The sequence below is a fragment of the Bipolaris oryzae genome (assembly GCF_000523455.1).
Source record: "Bipolaris oryzae ATCC 44560 unplaced genomic scaffold scaffold_207, whole genome shotgun sequence".
In the NCBI taxonomy this organism is placed as follows: domain Eukaryota; kingdom Fungi; phylum Ascomycota; class Dothideomycetes; order Pleosporales; family Pleosporaceae; genus Bipolaris; species Bipolaris oryzae.
The window spans coordinates 1-20,185 of record NW_006911483.1 but is presented as its reverse complement, the minus strand read 5'-3'; the positions used below and the strand labels follow the sequence as shown (position 1 = coordinate 20,185).

The window sequence follows — 20,185 nt, the reverse complement described above, 5'->3', positions numbered from 1 at the left end:
CCAATGATGATTACCTTGCCAACGCAACCCCCATATGCATGCCTGCGACAACTGTCGCACAGTGAAACGTGCCGTCTCATCAATCGAATTGGCTCAAATGGATACATGACCTAAAGTTTCGCTCGCTGCTAGCAGTTTTCTACCACATCCGTCGTTGCTCTCTCTGTCGTTACCTGTTGTCGTGGTCGTATTGCCCCCCCCCTTGTCTTATCAGCACCCCTATCAAACCACAACATTCGCTTTTGCCGAAAACCGGCTGACCCGGGCACTCACTCACTTTCAACGTTGCGGGTTGCGCCCGCTGCCCTCTGAACAATGGGCCACTTTGAATTCCGGGAATTGGGGGCAATTTGCAATTATGTGCGCAGCAAGTACGAAGAAAGAGCTGAGACAAAGGGGAAGCGGAGACGATCAATGAGCGACGCGGTCACGGAGCGAAAGCAAAAGTACGGGAAACTGCATAAGCCGCCAACGGTACAGTCGCTGCACCAAAGACAGGACAGACCGCGCAGTCGGCTCCAGAAAAGCAGGCCGCAGTCAATGATGAGCCTGGCGCAGCCCTTGCCCAATCTCTTTGTCCTGGAATACGATCCGTATCCGTACAATACACAGCCATGCCAGTTCCTCGGAGTATTTTCAAGCATCGACACAGTCACGGCAGGCGCATTCCAACATGGCGCGTACTCATTTTCAAGAGAAGGGCTATTGGATGGCTCAGAATATCTCAGTCCAACCGGCCGCATCAAAATCGTTTCGCACCCGCTGCAATCCACCGGCGTGACTGCCGCTGTGCCGGGCGAAACCCCAAAGAAAGACGGACAGCACATGCGCCTTGATATTCCGCATCCGCTCAGCCAGCCAGTCCCGCGATTCGACAGCCACCAGGACCTTAACGTGGCGAAAAGAAGCGAGGTCACTGTTTACCTGGCACTTCATGAAGACCCCAAATCAGCGTTTTGCATTGGTCTGTTCACGAGCAAGAGTCTGGCTTGGGGCGCGTGCTTGAAAGACAAAGCGTGGCTCGAGTGGACAGACAAGGTGGTAGAGCAAAAAAGGGATGTGGGGGAGAACAACCTTCCCAGGGTTGAAGGGAGACTTGTCGGAAGCGGACGCCATGTCTGGTACGTCAAGGAGTCGATTGTGAATGATGTGAGGAAATGAGAAGAAAGTTCCATTGAGGTTCCTTTCTTCCGACTTCACTCACGCAATGAGAGAACTCACGCATCACGGTGCATTGTGCAAACTCTCTCTCTCTCTCTCACACACACACACACAATACATGTACAGCAAGCATGTGTTTACATGGCCCCTCCTCAATTACGCGCCTATCGTGCAGCATGCCCTCTCACCGCCCGTTAGACCCAGACCCGCTATCGAAAACCGCTTTTCGGTCCCAAGCTTTTTCTCCTACAAAGCTGGAAAAGAAAAAGATCATCATGTGATGCACGTGTATCCGCGTCCCGCCGACGGTCCATCGGCACTTGGCTCGGCACACTGCATTTTGAACCACGGGGGGTTTTTTTTTACCTTTTGTCTTTTTTTTTGTCTGGATGGGGATTCGGGGCTAATGCCAGGAACGGGTATGCAAGCTGCGTTTACGTCTCTTTACGATGGCTCATCAGACATCTTTCTTTTTTTTTTTTTAGTTTTTTTTAGTTTTGCATCGTTATGTAAATGGATGGCGGAGGGTATGCGAAACTTGCAAAAACTGTCGTGTATAGAAAATGAATAGATGGGCCGGAAGCACTGCGGATTGTGGAGAGGTATAGGAAACGCTGGGTTGGAAACGAAAATGCCATGCACAGGACGAGCTAATGATTTGATGTCCTCTTCTTTTTTTTCGGGTCGAAAAATTGGCATGAACAGGTACATGATGTAGTTTTCTTTGGTATATATCTTTTGTTAGTTGGGAGTCTGGGGGGGAGGGGTTGATGCGTTGTGGTATACCGTATGGTATGTACTATAAACGGCTCTTATGGAATGATCACTGGAAAAGAGTAGATATGCATGTTGGAGTTAATCTCGCGACATGCAATGTAATTCTTTTTTTTTTGCTTTGGCGTATACGTGCATGTGCTCAGTGAGATCAAAACGTGCAAATCGAAAGGCTACAGCTGTGTTGTATTGTACAACCTAATCGTTGGATCTAAAAATCTGCTTAGAACATGCGGACGGAGAAGCACGGAACTTGTAGTGGTGAAGCACTGTCTCGTTTGCTTACTCGTGATCGAGTGTTAAACCAGTGTGATCCCATCACAGCAGTTCCGTCATTTGGGTAGCTGTTACGTGTATCAATGGGCGCGAGTCCTTGTATACAGATGCTACGCCTGTATGCTCATGAGCATCTTCTTGGTGAGCGAAATTTCAGCATACGTATGTGTCTTGCCCGTCATATCGCTTTGGAGAAGTTGATAGCTGGGCATGGGAGGACCAACATGAACCGAATTACGAAAAATCCTCGAATGCTGTTGTGGCTCCGGATAGAGCAATACATGGTTCAGTATATGGATAGAACTAGCCTAGTCCGGTACAGCTCTAGCGCCGGTATAACTTTGACTAAGCTTAACTTCGAAGTATTGTGACTGTGTTTGCAACGTGCGAATTCTTCATGGAGAGATGATCTCGCAAGAGATTAGTCTTCCTGTTATGAGAAGGACATCAGTGCTGAGCATACTTTGTCTTTTTTTTTCTTTGTTTGGCTTCGATTCTTTTCAGGTAACATATCGCAAGAAACCTGAGAAAGTATCCAAAGAGACTGATAAGAACACTTTAATCTAGCCACTTTCTTCTCTTTTCATGCTGCTTTGAGATGGCCTTCTCGTAGCTATGAGGCCCAGTGTGTAATGCTCATTCAAGAAGAGACTTTGTTGAAATTTCGGTGATCATTATCACGAGGGCTACCTTCCCGCTCGATATCCGCTTTGTTACTATATTTGTTCTCTAATTCTTTAGTAAAAGCTCGTGATTAGTATTCTGAGCCGCCCCTCGAAGACCGACTAACGAAAACAAGGCTCAGCTAGGAGATTAAGGTTTCAATGATGGTGTGATTTGCGATCGGTAACCGGTTCTGATGGGCGAATTACGGAAGATGTGGAGTAAAGGATATGCATATAACAACGTGATTGGCAAACAGGCATACGGCATGGGCTTGTCATGTACGCGTGCCCTTCTTTGAAGTACCGGGTATAATATCAGCTGCGTGTGGGGGCTGATGGCTGCTGCGGTCATGTGCCAGCCACTACACTGCTTACGCGTGCAATGCGTGCCGATGTCCAAGCCATCCTTGGTTACGTGTCGATGGCACAATGTGTACAATGCCGCGAGCTACTTGAAATGCTCACGGCATCTTCCAGCCAACGGTAACTCGGCACGTTGCGTTGGAGTACTTGTGTGGCGACAAAAATGAGGCATACATGCAAAGGTAGAACCATGTAATTTAGACGAAGCGATGGGCGTTCTCGCAGCGTTCTCGCAGCGTTCTCGCAGCGTAAAGCAAGGCTGCCGACTGGGTACCGATATCCTGGCTCGGTGTGACGTGGTAGCTGTGAGTGGGCAATCGCAGTGACATGTCGGGCTGAGATTGTGCAAGGGCCCACAGTTCATGGTGGGCGTCTGTCCTATCACGTCAGTGTGCAAGCACAAGGTAGCAGTTTGAGCAGAGGTGCACCGAGCCAATCGCCGGGCGGGCCGTATAGGTACACTGGAGCTTGGATGTTCCCCGGCGAAGATCTATTCTGGAGCAGCTGGAGTTCAGGCAAACCAAGTTGCTTGGGTGAGAGAGATGGACTGTGGAAATGACGCTAGCCTCTTGCATGGCGGCGTAGGGGTGTCATTTCCCATGTGCATGCATTTGTCCGCTGTCCTGTCGGGACTGGTGCGCGCAATTGAGGGCTGATGGGATGAGCACCCAGGACGGAGGAGACGAGCCGATCGTCTCCTGCCAACAGGGTCCGCAATCGATTGGTGGCGGTGACCGGGCTGCTGCATGAGGAAGGATGCCGGCAATCAAAGAGAGCAGGTCATGACTTCAGCCCACAATACGAGGCTGACGGGGCCCTGGTACATGGCAGATCTGAGGGGCCCTGGAGCATTGGAGTTGCCAGGGTTAGAGTATTGAAGGAAGCGGGGCGGGGCAGTATGACCGGATGAGTGCCGACCGTGGCAGCCATGGGCGTGCTTCACCAGGCCTGTACCTACGTGAGTCGACACGAAGGATTCTTCCGGGTGGACATTAGTGGTGGAACCGACACAGGCACTGGACGCCGCAATGGTCCCAGCAAGCTATTGGCGATACTGCGCCCATGATCCGATCTTGTATGATCGCCGACCGGGTCCAATAGCATCCAACATGGGCCTTGGGGATGTGCTGCAAGGGGCGGGACCTCGACCGTCTTATGCGAACAACGACAGCTGCTTCTTCTGACCATGATTGTGGCGCTTGTCGATCTAGCTTTCTGTTCGTGTGGCTCACTGCTAACTCGTGCTCCAAGCCCGAGTCGTGACCGTGCCGCCCGCGTCGCCAAGTCGCAGCACAGACTGAACACGATCCTGTCGTGGTGTAGGGCATAGATAGACAATCATGCTGCCTGCACCTGTCAATACACAAGGCTGCAATCCAGTCTGCATGGTGGGCTGGCTTTGGTATCCCCGCGGAGCGCACCAATGCAACCCCAGCAGAGGACAGTGGCGAAAATGGGCTGATGCCATTCTACAATCAATCTACACACATGCACATAGCACTACTACTACTACTACTACAACAACAACTTGATCGTCCTCACATGATTGCATCCTTGGGTAGCCTCACAACTTGGACTTGGACTCACAGCACGCAGGCTTGCAGTGTAGCTGTATCGTTCTAAGTATTACCAAAGCAAATCTAAAGTACAGTTGCTGCCCAACCACATCGTGGGCAATGCATCGCCCTTTTGGCTTCGTCGTGACGAGGTGTCGTTTGCTGCGCTAGCATCTCTCAGGCCCAAGACAGAAGAGTCTATTGTCGCCCAACATCCAGAACAGGATTTGTCTGGCGGCGTCGGACTATTCCAAATCCTTGACCATCCCTTTGCTGCATCTTGTTTTCAGGTAAGCGCGGTCCGGTGGGATCCACATGGACTCGTCACTCCGGCGCTTCACTTCGTCCACCCTCATCAACCCATGCGTCGTCGCGTCCCCTATCAAGACCTTCCAGCGCCTGCGCCGGACCATGCGTACCCAGCATTACGATGCCAGCCCAAAAGCAACCATGTTTCCAAAACATCTGTGCATCCAACACATGTCGTCAACATGAACCGTGCGTTACAATTGCGTTCGTACCCTGACTCCCCCCCCCCCGCTTTCCCCAAAAATGCACGACCCAAGAAAATAAGTGAAAAGCCAAAGAAAACTGGCAACAAAAGAAAATGCAGTAGTGTCTGACACAAAGTCAAAAAAAAAGAGAGAGAGAGAGAAACGCTACAAAAAAAACATGGCCGGACATGGCGCTATTTTGGACCAAATGAAAATGGTTGCAGACCGCCTTCTGCCCTGAACACCTCATGCCCATTGCCTTTTATAGACTTGGTGAAAAGAAAAACATTCCCATGGACTGCGCCATGACCGGTATATGTACAGGTAAAGAAAAAAGCAGGTCACATCATGTGCGTATTGTGATCAATGTTCGCGCGCTTAGTGCGAGCTCGAGGGGGTTACTGGCGGCATGCGCGCCAACGCGCTGCCGGAAACGGTCGGCGGATGCCACGCAATAGCAAGCTACCAGTACCATTGTCGTTACCAGAGCTTATTGCTATCATCGCCGGCGTGCTGTAGATGTGGGTCGTTGTGCTGAAGGGCCTGCGCCGACTTCCTCAAGGAGGTCCATGCAAGATGTCAACACTGCGCAAAAGTTAGCAACCGCCGCCGTAGTCAACAATGGCACTATACTCACTTGCTACAATCTCCTCCTCCCATACACCCATCTGGTAGTCGACTAGACCATGCTTTTCCATGCTATCACAGTTCTTGACGAGCTGCGTGCCCATCTTCTCCAGAAAGTCATAATCAATGAGCGATTTTGGGGCCTGTGGGCGCTGGCCTGTGTTGATCATTTCCTGAGTCATGGCCTTTTGCTTCTGGAGGGTCGAGAGCCAGCACGTATTGAACTCTTCCCAAAGCTGCAAGCGCTGCTGGTAGTAGGTTTCATCGTCGCGCACAAGGCCTGCTACAGTCAATTCAGCTGCTCGCTCTACTACGCACAGGTCGAGGAACTTACCCAAAGTCTCGGCAAAGTGCAAAAGCCAGTCCGACATTCTAAACAACATGGTGCCGGCCTCACTGAGCCGGCTGTCACGCACATGCTCAAATGTCTTTTTGAGCTCACTCTGATAAGTCCTGTAAAAATCGTCATAGTCGTTGCCGCTGGCAGATTGCGACTCGCTATAGTTGGCCTGCGGATAGCCCGGTTGCGAGGTTGCTTGGTTGGGGTCCGTCATGCCGGCAGCAGAGTAGGCGGGAGCAAGGGCTTCTCGTCCGACCTGTGTTTGGGATGCTGTATATGCGAGAGAGGGATACTGTGAGGGGACGCTCTGAGAGGCAATGGTAGCAGCAGGTGCGCTCGTGGGCCCGCCTTCATAGTATTGCTGTTGTGCAACGCCAAAGCCGGTGCTGAGGACCTGTATAGCCGAGTCCCTATTTTGCTGGTATTGTTCCACAGGCTCATACTGGGACGAGCCCGTGGCGGAAGCCTGCGCGCCGTACATGATGTTCTGGCCGTAGGGCGAGTATTGCTGGGGAGTACGCTGAGCCTGCTGCTGTTGGTCGGTGCCATAGTCTTGGGCACTATATGATACGTTGGAGGGCTGGACTGAGGAGCCAAACTGTGCGCTTTCACCGTAAGCGTAACCGTAACCCTGAGGACTGGCGCGAGATCCGGAAGAGGGGAGGGAGGTAGGCGGGGCAGGCGTTGTCAGAGGCGGCTGCCTGAAGCGATCGGGTGCGCTTACCACTGGATAGGAGGCCTGTGGTGGAAGGAGCGTGCCTTGCTGGCTTGCGTAACCTGAGGGAGTATGCCGTGGCCGGCGGTCATTGTCCATCCCAACCAGCCCGCCTTTCATTTGCAGACCGAAGGGCGATTCGAGAGCCCGGTACGCCGAGGGCGAGACTGGCGGCGTCGCGTAATTGGCCAGCTTGCAGGCTTGAGCAAGATTAGACGGAGATGATGGGCGCAACAAGTGGGGACGAGGCGGGGGACGAGGCGATAGGTGACGGTGACGGTGATAGTGACCGAGAGGGAGTGCGCAGGTCAGATGGAATGGAGGAGGCGCGTCGTTTGGGAAAGTGTGCGCGTGCGAATGGGCCGGAAAGAGAGAGAGGGAGAGGGAGGGTGCGGGTCAGATGTTGGTAAATGTACAACGTCCAAAATTGGTAGACCAGATTGGGGTTGAAGGACCAGATGGTTTGGATATAAACACAGCCTTGACACGTCGACTACTGGGCCAATGGAGCCCAATGATGCAGCTGAGGAGGCTCGCGCAAGAGCCTCGGCGGTAACCAGGATATCCTCGCTTTGGGGAGTGGGACGAGGATGAGGGCAAATGCAATGTTCCAGGGACCGGACCCGAAGTGGAAATGCTGGAGAAAATATGTGCGTCGAGTGGACCGACTAGAGACTTAGCTAGTAGCCGACAGCGAAATTGTCCGGTGGAGTCGAGCGTGGAGGACCCTGTCTCAAGCGGGCTGGTGGTGAGGCGAGGCTTATGCGTGAGAAGTTTGGAGGGTAGTCCTTGCAATGCGATGAGTGTTCCAACGAGTCGGACTTTGCAGCGGCCGGTCCAAGGAGATCGTCTCAAACAATTAAACGTCTGCGTTGCGGTAGCTTAACGGCCTAAACGCACACTGACGTTGTTCAGCGTGGGTAGTGTCTTGGGGGGCGCGCACTGGGCAAGAAGGAGTACATGCAGAGAGACGAACGAAGCCGTCGGTCCGAGGCCAGACTGGAAGTGCGACAGACGGACAGTTTACAGTCGAGAGGAGCACCAGGGCAGTGCGGGCAAGCAGAGACCGGACGGGCTTTATTAGAAGAGGGAGTCGAGGATCACTGGCGCCCGTGCGGGCGTGGAGCGTCACGACGACGGGCAGAGGCTTGAGGCAGGTTCACGGGAGCCCTAGAGTGGCTACCGGAAGAGGTCCTTGCGAGGGCGTAGTGGGTGGGGGGGGTGTGAGAGTAGCGGGAGTGGGAGTAGGAGTGGGAGTGTTGTTTTGGTCGGCGATGCTAGTCTCTGGCTGTAGCACGCACACACGCACACACACACACAGACAGAGAGAGTTGTCGACCTGGCTGGGGGGGGGAAGGGGGATTGGCGGGAGGGGATTGGGATGGTGCAAGATGACTAGGGCTACATTGGGAGGGCATTAGGGCCAAAAGGAAGAGTTGCCCAAGCCACGCCGGCGCAGGCTGGAGATGGGCTCTGCCAGGGTGTTGAAACTAGAGGACAAAACAATGGTGGGTGCCTGAGCAGTGGGTGTGGCTGCTGCAGGCCGGACGAGGGCGAGGGCGTGCTGACGAGTAGCAGACATGTGTGGGCGGTGGGCTGGCAGTGTCAGCGACCATGTGCTCGCGAAGTATCCGATTTCCGATCTGGTCAGGGTGGGGCTGCAAATACCCTGTCCGCCATAGTTACGGATCGCCCATGGTGGATCTGCAGGCGCCTGTGCAGCCATGCTGCAGGGCATTGTCGTGTTTCTGGCTGCGCTGCACCGCCCGACGACGTCTGCACGAGCCCAGGGCCGCCAGCAGCAGCACATGTCTTGTCGTGATGCTGTCTGGTCTGCCGCTGCTGCTCCCTCGTCGGCAACAAGGCGAGGCAGAAGACGCAGTCCCGTCGGGCGGGCCCACGGCGGCCAAATGTCGCAGGCTTGCATGTCGACCACCTCTTCCCCTTCACCAGGCTGGGCTTGGCGCGCAACAGTGACAACGCGCCGCACAGCATTTGCCCGCAGCGCGCGCCGTGGGAGCGACCGCTAACCTCCAACAGCGCTTTTCCGAGCCCCGTCGCGCTCTTGTTTCATACGTCCATAAGAGAGCATGGAGCATGGAGCATGGAGCATGGAGCATGGAGCATGCGAGCATGGGGCTCTCGCCTGCTGAAGCGCGCCTGCATGCCGCCTACTGCTGCCAAATCATCAAACAAACGTCGAACTTTGCCGGCCTCAAGCATGTCGTCATGACGGCGTGCATGGCAGCAGTAGCATGATGAGCAGGCCATGTGTGCTGGAGTGCTGGAGCGAGGGCGTGGGCGCATGAGCGTGAAGGGTGACAAAAGGTTTAGGGGCTATCTCGGACTCGACTCTCGATCCGCCTACCTCTCATCTCTGCTGCCATGCTGCAAGTTCCCGCCGAGACGCAGGGATGCGCTCGCCTGTGGTCGATCCTGTCTTGTGATGCTCCTCGTCCCAGTCCCAGTCCCAGTCCCAGTCCCAGTCGCCGGCGCCCTAGCCTCACTCGTCGATCCTGCCCTCGTCAACCACTGCGCCCAGTCGAAACATGTTCCTCCCCTCTTCCCCCTCCGCCCTCGTCCTCGTCCTCCTGCCCTCGCCATGCCCCCCTCCCTCTTGCGCTGCATGTGTACGCGCCATCCTCGCCCTCAAATCTTAACCTCCAACGCCTGGGCCTGGCCCCGAGCCTGCCTAGCGCCATTTCGGACTATGCTGCCGAGTTACCTCAGTGGCTGCTGCCGCGAACTCTCCGTCGTGTTCCCAGCCCGGCAGAGCTGCTCACACTAGCACTAATAATAAGCTGCACCGTTTATTTGGAGCTAAAAAAGCCCGCCTCGCCCTGCAAATGACACCAGAAACCCACCGCTTGTCGCGCCACACGTCTCTGCGCACGGTGTCTGGCAGGTCACGGTACATTCTCTAGTATCCTCCGTTGCCTTGCACGTGAGCCCCCCTTCAGCCGCCGCCGCCCTCCTTGTAACCAAGTACTGACAAGTAAGCCTGCGTGCGGTGTACACCATGTCTCTGCAGCTCCGGTGTCGCCTACCGAAACCAAAACGGTCCAATTGACGCCTTGCCTGGCCTCACAGGCCCTGCGAGTGCGTCATTTCGGTACGGCTGGCGATCATCAAGTGGCCCCAGCTGCCGCCTCAACCTAGGTCTACACCAGTGCTCGTCCTAACATGGCAAAGCACTACACGCCTTGAACATGCTTCGAGAACCTTTTGCTCCCTTCCAAATGCAGGACCCCCCCCCCCCCCCCCCCGATTCATGTCACCGCTACCTACCACCAAGGCAATGCGCAATTAACAGGTCTGCCATTGCCTCTGCTTACTTACATACTTGGCTACCTACATCTGTCTTCCACTAGTCCGCTCCTCTAGCGGCGGCCAAACCGCTGACCAGGAAGCCCCCGCCGCCAATGGCCATCCTATCCCCCGCCCCTTCTAGATGCCAGTCTTCGCCTCGGAATGCATGTCTTTCCATCCGCTATCAGCACCTTCCCACTCCCCATCCTCCGCGTAATGGGTACGTACTTACATACCTTCCGGACCAACCGAGACGCCCATGCGAGTGCATGCTTGGCACCGCCGTTTGACACGCTGCCTAATTGGTCGCCTTGCTGCCGAGTTCAAAACAGGCGAGTCAGCAACGTCACCATCTCGCATTCAGTTACCAAAACGCTGCACCGTTACGCTGGTTATAAATACCACCGGCAATACACTGACTGATCGTTAACAGTGCCCTGCTTATGTGCGTCGCCCTCATAGGGTGCTCTCTTTTTTTTGCCCAATCCTTCATTTTATTTTATTTTCAAAGTCGATCATTGTCTCGGGCATGCTAATGCCGACCCGACGTTTGCGCCGGCCATGTCATCAACAAAGCCGTATGCTTACAAGTAACGTAGTCAATCTATGTGACGGTGTAGTACCACCCAAGGATTATTGCTGAAAAGACGGTTGTCAAAAGACTGTCAGGGACGGGCCCACAGGCCAATAACATGCAGCCACTACCGCGTTGACAGGGTTGATCCCACATGCTTGCACAAGCTGATACTCGGTCTGTAAGTAAAACGAGGCATTAAGTTCGGGATTTACCACACGTCAAACCCCAAAGCGTTACAACCCCAACACTCAAAAGTTTACTGAGCGGGAAAGGAGGGATGGCCCGGCAGGTGTACCGTGACAAGACAAACGGCGCATTAGCCACAAAGCGCTTGCTTATGCCCTATTTCGTTACACTCCAGACATACTAGTCCGACTTGTACGCGACGCCGTTGAAGCCATTATATTCTTCTTTGAGCCCAACGTGTTGAAAAGACAGTACCGTCAATGCGCACAGTGGTAAAGGTTACACGTAATTCTTGGGCATCGCCGCTATCCATGCATTGGAAAACTGCGGTCATCACACGTGGTTGCGCTCGAGATTGATGATATATTCGACGATGCTACCAAGCCAAGCCCGCACCTAGTGACACAGAGATGGTGTGTGCAAGATATATTCTTCAACGCTTGACCCAGGTAGGCATCTTGCGTGCTTTGACATGACCCGGCTTCTTCCTCTCCACTTTCCTTGGGTCGCGTGTTATGGTGCCAGCTAGAAAAGCAATCAGCGATCATGTTTGGAAAGCATATAAGACAACAAATTGGACGTGTTCAGGGGCTTCGTTCGAGACTGTAGGGCATAACCGCAACCGTGCGCCAGGCACAGTGTCTGCATTGGCCATATCCGTACAGCCACTGGAAAAGCATGGCTGCCATGAAGACACCTGGGCATTGACCAGGAAAAGCAAGAACAACTTACCTCTTCGAAGTGCTGGTTTCAATGCGGGCTCGTGGACCAACAATGATTTTGCTACAGCCAGAGTCATTGCCTCCGCCTGGCCAGTCAGACCACCACCTTGTACTAGTGCAAATACGTTGTACTTGTCCAGGCGCTGGGTAGCCTTGAGCGCCCACACCGCGCTCTCCCGATGATGCAGCCGTCCAAAGAATTGAGAGAGGGATTTGCCATTTACCAGTACCTCACCTTCACCCTCAACAAGCCATGCAACCGCAGATGATGTCTTCCTCCGCCCGACGCCTTTGGCACGTCCAAGTTCGTCAATGACACCAGGTTTCGGCTTAATGTCACCAGGCTGCACTGGCTTTTTATATCGCTGCATAGCTTGCAGAACCTCCTCTGGCATGAGCGAGGGGTGAATGCAGTTCAACCTCCTCAGGATTTGGAGCATCCTATGATATCGCGCCGTTTTTACTGGCTCGTTGGTCATGATGCGATATTGCTCAATTGTCTTCCACGCCACCTTTGGGGCCTCTGCAGGTGATATAGTAGGGAGAGTGGCAACCTTGCGAAGGAGAGCAGATAGCGAGAGGAAGTCGTCGGTGAATGTGGGCTTCGCGCTGAAGTAGGATGGTGATGCAGGGACAACACGCAGCGTCCGTAATATATTTTTCTTCTCTCCTTCTTCGCCGCTGCCGCTGATCCCTTCAAAGTCGAATTCAGGCGCTGCCTTGAATGGCTGCCGTAGCTCATCTTCTGTAACCTCTGCGTGCCTTGCAGCTGTTGTCGAGATGCATCGCCGTATCTGAGGGTGGAGGCTCCGTTGAACTGGTCGAATCGCCCGCTGGCATTGGGGTAGTGGACGGCTTCCTAGGGCGTCGAATGCCCTCCACATACTCCGTGAAAGCTCTCTGCTTGCCATTGCGTGTCTGGCGTATACGCACGCACCGCGGTAGTCTCGTCAAAAAAAAACTGCCAGTGGTTGAACGTCGACCGAACCGCGTGCAAAAACGCCAAGACGGGCGAACTAAAATTACCGTCTGTGCACAGACACAGATTTCTGCGAGGGCCATAGCCCCGCGCTCATTTCAACCAGCCTTTTTTTTTCTTCCACATCCGCTTCTTCACACTGATTGTTTTGTTCAACCACGGTCAAGTCTGCAATCATGTCTTTCGGAAAGCTCTACAGCTACTCGGTACGTGTTTTATCAGCTGCGGCACCAGAATGCGTCGCAACAAGTGCTAACACGACTTCGACAGGGCAACCCACGCACGACCTCTCTCCTGGCCGTCGCGAAGGAGAATGGCCTCGACATTGAGTTTGTCGACACCGAGCCTGCAAAAGGTGTCTCTGCCGACTACCTGAAGATCAACAAGCTCGGCAAGGTCCCTTCCTTCGAGGGCGCTGACGGCTTTGTCCTCACCGAGTCCATCGCCATCGCTGTCTACCGTAAGTGCTACCCCGCTTGTCTGCCCCTATCTGCACAACATGATGTGGAATGTTTATCATTCAGTTATCCCTGTCTGAAAACTATTGTTGAGAACTTTACTATTCTGATTTACGCTTGCAACTATGTTTCTGTTTGACTGCTTGTTGTCTTGGTGGTGACTCAGAGCTGACGTCCCGCAGTTGCTTCGCAGAACGAGAAGACCAGCCTTCTTGGTAAGACCAAGCAGGACTACGCTACCATCCTCCGATGGATGTCCTTTGCCAACACTGAGGTCCTCCCTCCTCTCGGCGGCTGGTTCCGCCCTATCCTCGGCCGCGACCCTTACAACAAGAAGAACGTCGAGGACGCCCAGAAGGCCGCCCTCAGGGCCGTCCACGTCATCGAGGAGCACCTTCTCACACACACCTACCTTGTCGGTGAGCGTCTGACTCTTGCCGATATCTTTGCCACCAGCATCATTGCCCGTGGCTTCCAGTACTTCTTCGACAAGCAGTGGCGTGACTCCAACCCCAACGTCACCCGTTGGTACGAGACCGTCTACAACCAGGCCAGCTACTCAGCTGTTGCCCCTAAGCTCGAGTTCATCGCCGAGGCTTTGAAGAACGTTGCCCCCAAGAAGGAGGGTGGTGAGAAGAAGAAGGAGCAGTCCAAGGCCGCCCCCAAGCCCAAGGCTGAGGAGCCTGAGGAGGAGGAAGAGGAGGCCCCTAAGCCCAAGGCCAAGCACCCTCTCGAGGCTCTGCCAAGGGCCACTTTCGTCCTTGATGACTGGAAGCGCAAGTACTCCAACGAGGAGACCCGCGAGGTTGCCCTCCCCTGGTTCTGGGAGAACGCCAACTTCGAGGAGTACTCCCTGTACAAGGTCGACTACAAGTACAACGATGAGCTGACCCTCACCTTCATGACTTCCAACTTGATTGGTAAGTTTATTTGTCCACTTCATCTTTGCGCCAGTGCTAACGCTGTACAGGTGGTTTCTTCGCTCGCCTTGAGGCCAGCCGCAAGTACCTCTTCGGAGCTTGCTCTGTATACGGCCAGTCCAACGACTCCGTTGTCACAGGAGCCTTCCTTGTCCGCGGTCAAGAGGCTCTCCCCGCTTTCGATGTCGCTCCCGACTTCGAGAGCTACGAGTTCACCAAGCTCGACCCCACTAAGGAGGAAGACCGTGAGTTCGTCAACGACCAGTGGGCATGGGACAAGCCCATCACCGTCAACGGCAAGACCATGGAGTGGGCCGACGGTAAGGTTTTCAAGTAAATGCTTCGCTACATTTGTGAGGTTTTGCTTTGATTTATGATGCGGATGATTTACGAACCTGGCATGGGTATAGATGGGATGACGGATGAGGATTCATGAGATCACGCTGGGCAGCCCTTGGTAGATCAGCACTACTGCCACGGCCCGGAAGAGGCTGAAAAAAAATGCTGCACAAAGAAAGTTCATGATACCCAACACAAACATCGGCCCTTCATCACGTGATGTGCACTGTGAAAGTGGTTCCCTAGTCATTGTTGCTGATGACATCCTGGCTGGACCTGGGGAATTCCCCACTTAAATTCCTTGACATGTCTCACCTCGCATCGAGACGACAATCGCTAAACATGATGTGTATCTTACATTCCGTCACTACGCCTAGATCTTTCAGGCGTTCACATCCCCAGATCTGGGCTCGACAAGGGCGGGGCCAGCTTCTGTGGCTTGGCTTGGGACCGCGAGCGATTGGTTGAGGGCGAACAAGGAGCGAATAACCCGGGCCAACCGCCAAAGGAAGGCTGGAAAGAACGGCGCAGGCGCATAGACACATGCATGTCTTTGTGCCTTCGAGTCCGCTTTCAAGTCCGAGGACTATAACACCTACTTTGTACTGCCAACAATCGCTGCGCACACATCTCGCGCTATCTACATACTCACACGACGGCTAATCTTGAGAGCGACGCGTTGTCGTTACCCCAGTCCTCCATAGCACCGGCGGTCCTTTTCGCGGCGATAAACACGGCTTGGTCGGTGATCGCCAAACCACATCGCAGGGCATCCCAAGACTGTTGTGATCTTTGTCATTCCCGCTCCCTGTTGCGCTTGAGCTGGCAATCTTCACCCGACCAGCCATTTTTCGACTTGTTCATTTTTACTCGCAGGATCCCCCTTGAGAAAAGAGCTGGGCGTGTTTGACAGCGGCTACTAAAACTACAGGGACAAGGGTAGAGGTACAATCCGGCTGTTGGGAAGATAGGCTGTGTAAGAGCTGTTGTCAGACTTCCCCTCCCTGCGCCAGCTACTGGTGACTCGTGCGGCCGGTCATACACGCTGTGCAACAATTGTCACAGAATTGCGCGATAAAGCGCCGCGATCAGGACCCAGACTCCGGCCTTCAAGGGTTGCTGCTGCGCCTCAATAAGTCACCCACAATCGCAACGAGAAGAGAGAAAGGAAAAAAACGTAATTATTTGCATCTGCAAACACCAACAGAAGCACCAGCAACTCATCGAAAACGCACCACGGGAATCTGAAGCGACTCCAACAAATCTTCGATTGTCATCTTGTTTCTTGTGTGAAACGCTACCGGTCACCTATCGGAGCTAGAGCATTAAGAGGAAGGCCGACCGTGTAGGCAGCTTGAAGCCGAGGTTTGGGATTAACAGCCGTGTAAGAGCTACGAAATCTAGACGACACAATCCTTTCTACTGCGAAAGAGGACGGAAGAAGGTTGCGAGAGACGCGTCATCACTGTGGGTATGAGAGAAGATGATGGAAGGGTGGTTCGGAAGTCTTCCGGACACTCTAATGAACCTGCGATTCAGGTAATCTGTTTGGTGAGTCAGTTCAGGAAATACCCGTAGTTCCTGGTGTATCGGCACCGTGCTTCTCATCTGGGGTTTGGGTTCACGAAAAAGACTGCACTCACCATAGGAGCGTTTCGTCCAGATCAAGACTGACATCAACAGGGCTCAGGCGGTGGACCAAGCGAAGACAATGTCACCGGTTTCCTTGTACGTTCTACGGCCACAAACTGGGCGAAGAACTCGGTCATTGCCGTAGATGCAGGGTCTCATCTTGCATCTATCACCAACATTCTGGCAAAAGACTTTCCGCTCGTCTCTGACCCAGATCCGCCTCTACCAAATTCTCGAAACAGTAATGGTGCCGCTACTAACGACCAGACCGATTCTCCATCTCCGGGCACGACGCACGTTACGCCTTCGGACGATGAATCCGACGTTCATACACCCATGTCAGAGAGTGAGATGTCGGTTACCATAACGACACTAGACAAAGGTGCTTTTGCTGGACTGCCATTTCCTTGCCAGAGTGCTAGGGCAAATGCGCTGCACATTATGAGAGAGCATGTGTCAACATACCTCATCACGCATCCGCATTTAGACCATCTCTCGGGCTTTGTGATAAACACAGCAGCTTTCCATAATACATCGCGACCAAAGCGTTTAGCTGCATTGCCTTTTACAGTCAACGCTATCAAGACCCATATCTTCAACAACATCATTTGGCCCAATCTCACAGACGAAGATGGCGGGGTTGGCCTTGTGACTTTCCAAAGACTTGCAGAGGGTGGGAACATTGCACTAGGCGAAGGAAGCTCAAGAGGCTATATTGAAGTCTGCGATGGTCTCGGTGTCAAAGGGTTCAAAGTAAGCCATGGACACTGCATGCAAGGAGCGGGCCACGTGCATCGCGGTTCAACTATCAATCTCCTGGAGACACAAGGCACTCAGCAATCAACTCAGCAAGTAGATGGGTATGACGGCCGCTCCATGAGCATACCGGGCGCCGCACACAGTGCCCCAGGTACACCAAGTCTTAACGGAGGTACCGAACTAAGCCGACGAACCAGTGGCATGACGGTCGCGCAACCACAGCAGTCAATGAGAGACGAATGTGTGATTGATTCAACAGCCTACTTCATCCGTGCAGAATCTACCCTTACAACGCCTAAACGTGAGATTCTCATCTTTGGCGATGTAGAGCCAGACTCTTTGTCCCTAACCCCACGTAACGCTCAAATCTGGAATGAAGCCGCTCCAAAGATAGCTGCCGGTATCTTGAAGGGAATCTTCATTGAAGTCTCATACACCAACGCACGAGGCGACGCAGTCCTCTTCGGACATCTGGCGCCCCGCCATTTACTAGAAGAGCTCAGTGTCCTCGCCGAGATGGTACGAGAGAAGAAGCGAGCACACGAACGAGGCAAAGAAGAGCTCCGCATGAAGAAGAAGCGAAAACGCGCAAGCGGCCCTTTACAACTCGACAGCCTCGCATCCCCAGACGCACGCAAACCACGAATCAACTACATGGGCGTCGGCAAAGGCATCGATTCCCCCATCTCAGCAGTCAACCCCCAGACAGACGACGAAGCGCTATCAGACTTCCCCGCCTCAAGAGGCGACACGGGAACGCACACGCCGAACCCCGCAGCCTTCGCACCGGACCATGCCGGCAATACTAGCAACGAACCCAACGCTGCTACTGCTGGTCCTCACACCTCCTCCCACCCTTCCGCCCCCGCAGCCCTCAACCTCTCAAACGTCTCCGCAGAACACAGCCGCGCCATGCTCTCTGCGGCCTTTGACTCGCCGCTCAAGGGCCTCAAGGTCGTCATTATACATGTCAAAGATACGTTTACGGATGGCCCGCTCGTCGGCGACACGATTCTGAGTGAGTTGCGGCAAGGGGAAATGATGTTGCAGGAGCAGGGGAAGGGGCTGGGGTGTTTGTTTGAAGTTAGTCGGTCGGGGGAGAGTTATTGGTTTTGAGGGTTTGGGCGGATATGTTTAGGTAGGTGGCTGGGGAGGGTAAAAAAAACGAGGATTAGATGGTGTTGCATAGGCTTCTTTTTTTTAGGGGGGGTAAGGTGAATGAAAGGCATAGTTAGAGTGGGCGTTGCATAGATGGATGGGTAGTGGGTTTTGAGCCTTGGCTTCATCGTGTGATTTCTTTGTTCAATTTTCTTTTTCTTTTTTTTGGGCCTTCGAGACTGATGAATTTCCCCTTTTTTTTTCCTGGCTAAATTTGGGGTTCGCATTGGTTTGGATGATGGGTTATTTACTGTAGATATGCTGTGTCATGAGGGATGGGAAAAGGTTTCGAGTCTGGGGAATTTGGCTGTCATGGTGGTTACGAATGCCAATGTTGTTGATGTTGTTTTTTTATGACTTTGTTAATCTTGTTGCACATATAGATCACAATTGCATATATATATATATTTGAAGGATAAACGAGAAAAAGAATGCATCATGTTTAACGTGCATCCCTTCGTAACGGAACAACCGGTGTGGCGGAACACCATTGCTTACGCAAGTAGATAAGAGGCGGAAAAACTTATAGAAACATATTCACAACCTCTTATTATTTTTACTTACATATGTCCCCACATATCACCAATGCTTCGATAGAAAAATACGCGGTAGTGTGGCTATATAACGTTAATACACTAGCGGCGAGATTTCGTGCCTCAACTGGCGCCTTAACCTACGCAACTATCTTGCCCTAAATCCCGTTATCAGAGATATTGAAAGATGCTCTAGGTGGCGTAGTTTTAGATACTTTTCTTAACATGCTAGATAATGCTCTATAGTGGTGATTAGAAAGTTTCTCCGTCGCCAAAACGATTCGCAAGATTCGTGATGAGAGTTTAGCGTACTAATGAGCCCAGCTTTATTATCTAAAATATATTTACGTGACCTTTACTTTGTTTAGTTATATAATATGTTCTTCTGGCACGTTCTATTAGTCTTTAGTCTTTGACGCCTTCTGAAGTTTTCTAACCCTACTTAAGAATAGAATAATGTTAGGTGCGCCAAGGGCATATAATTAAAACGCGTGTCGAGTCACCTCACTATTACTTATAAAGCGTTACCCCGCCATACTACGACAGGACTTTTACGCACGATAATGGCTCCGACGATGTTATGGCGAGTTAAATATAATAGCTTTCGTGCTTAATATATACTCGAATAGTGATAGTATATAGGTGGAGGACTAAGACAGCGGCATCACTTTTAATTCGGGGAAGGGCACTCTGCGTCGCGTATTGGGATACCATTTTATTTGGTGGCTCAAACGCGCTTCTCCCTTTATCTTGGCGTATAGTAATAAACGTTTAGCGTTATTGAAATAAGTAGAGCAGCTTATTAAAGAGGGAAAGAAGAATATAACTATCTATAAGATCGATGTGTATACTAGTAACAGGCGTGCGGAGCATTACTCGTCTATATAACCTTTTACTAAGTTCTAACTACATTTTAACCTCTTATAATTACGTAGAGCTTTTTAGCCGTCTATATAATAGCGCCAGCATAAGAGCCTAGAAAAGCAGCTCTCGTTAAGATATGCTTCGCCTGGGGCATAAGTATAAGTAAGAAAGTAGTGAAGACACCTACGTAGATGGCCATACTAACTTTAGACTATAGATTTATCGTAAAACTAGTAAGCAAACTAGATATAAAAAGACCTATTAGTGTTGAAAGCGTACCTAGAGGAATACCTACAAACAAGTAAGAGAGAACATTGCTAAGAACTTCTCCCCGTAGACTGTCGCAATAGTACGATACTCTGCAAAGGCATCTGCGTCCACATCTACCATCGCGGCCATACTGTGCAGAGCTGAACTATATAGTAGGATAAGCCAGCCGCTCTTTGAAGTAGTTACAGAAGAGACGAATGTTGCGTTTCCATCGAAGATATAGCCGCAAGCCCAGAAAAGCCAGCATATTGCTCCGTTCGATAGTGAGTCTAGGACTGGTCGCTCTTTGAGTCGGAAAGGGGGTGATGAGTATGACCACAGTAACGCGAGAACAGCGACGATGCAACTGAAGAGCTCTGACGACTTTCTCCATAAAGGAAAGGTTATCAATAAGACTAGCGCAGTCGATATTTTAGCTGCTAGCAATACATATCTGTGATGATGCTGGTCGAGAGCGGTCCCGTCCGTCCATTGACTGGTCTTGCGTCGATTTTGCGAATCTGACGTA

At 52.4% G+C, this 20,185-nt stretch overlaps 6 protein-coding genes across 6 annotated transcripts; 2 read left to right on the top strand and 4 right to left on the bottom strand.

The window, feature by feature from the left end:
- Nucleotides 1–315: 315 nt before the first annotated feature.
- On the top strand, nt 316–1,161 carry COCMIDRAFT_107308 (uncharacterized protein; the record flags this gene model as incomplete). The annotated part of the gene is made up of 1 exon (XM_007694281.1): nt 316–1,161. One exon carries the CDS (start codon nt 316–318, stop codon nt 1,159–1,161), a length of 846 nt encoding a protein of 281 aa, XP_007692471.1.
- Nucleotides 1,162–5,788: 4,627 nt separating this feature from the next.
- On the bottom strand, nt 5,789–7,070 carry COCMIDRAFT_9213 (uncharacterized protein; the record flags this gene model as incomplete). Its single annotated transcript, XM_007694280.1, has 3 exons — nt 5,789–5,874; nt 5,927–6,199; nt 6,251–7,070. The coding sequence occupies 3 exons, from the start codon at nt 7,068–7,070 to the stop codon at nt 5,789–5,791; spliced, it is 1,179 nt and encodes a 392-aa protein (XP_007692470.1).
- Nucleotides 7,071–8,388: 1,318 nt separating this feature from the next.
- On the bottom strand, nt 8,389–9,599 carry COCMIDRAFT_30145 (uncharacterized protein; the record flags this gene model as incomplete). Its single annotated transcript, XM_007694279.1, has 3 exons — nt 8,389–8,997; nt 9,048–9,255; nt 9,340–9,599. 3 exons carry the CDS (start codon nt 9,597–9,599, stop codon nt 8,389–8,391), a joined length of 1,077 nt encoding a protein of 358 aa, XP_007692469.1.
- A 1,877-nt stretch (nt 9,600–11,476) lies between these two features.
- COCMIDRAFT_9212 (uncharacterized protein) lies at nt 11,477–12,676 on the bottom strand (the record flags this gene model as incomplete). Its single annotated transcript, XM_007694278.1, has 2 exons — nt 11,477–11,568; nt 11,776–12,676. The coding sequence occupies 2 exons, from the start codon at nt 12,674–12,676 to the stop codon at nt 11,477–11,479; spliced, it is 993 nt and encodes a 330-aa protein (XP_007692468.1).
- A 244-nt stretch (nt 12,677–12,920) lies between these two features.
- COCMIDRAFT_107326 (uncharacterized protein) lies at nt 12,921–17,968 on the top strand (the record flags this gene model as incomplete). Its single annotated transcript, XM_007694277.1, has 5 exons — nt 12,921–12,950; nt 13,015–13,204; nt 13,385–14,122; nt 14,173–14,442; nt 16,152–17,968. 5 exons carry the CDS (start codon nt 12,921–12,923, stop codon nt 17,966–17,968), a joined length of 3,045 nt encoding a protein of 1,014 aa, XP_007692467.1.
- Nucleotides 17,969–19,698: 1,730 nt separating this feature from the next.
- COCMIDRAFT_107313 (uncharacterized protein) lies at nt 19,699–20,181 on the bottom strand (the record flags this gene model as incomplete). Its single annotated transcript, XM_007694276.1, has 1 exon — nt 19,699–20,181. A coding segment is annotated over one exon (483 nt), but the record flags the coding sequence as incomplete, so codon positions are not given.
- Nucleotides 20,182–20,185: the final 4 nt, after the last annotated feature.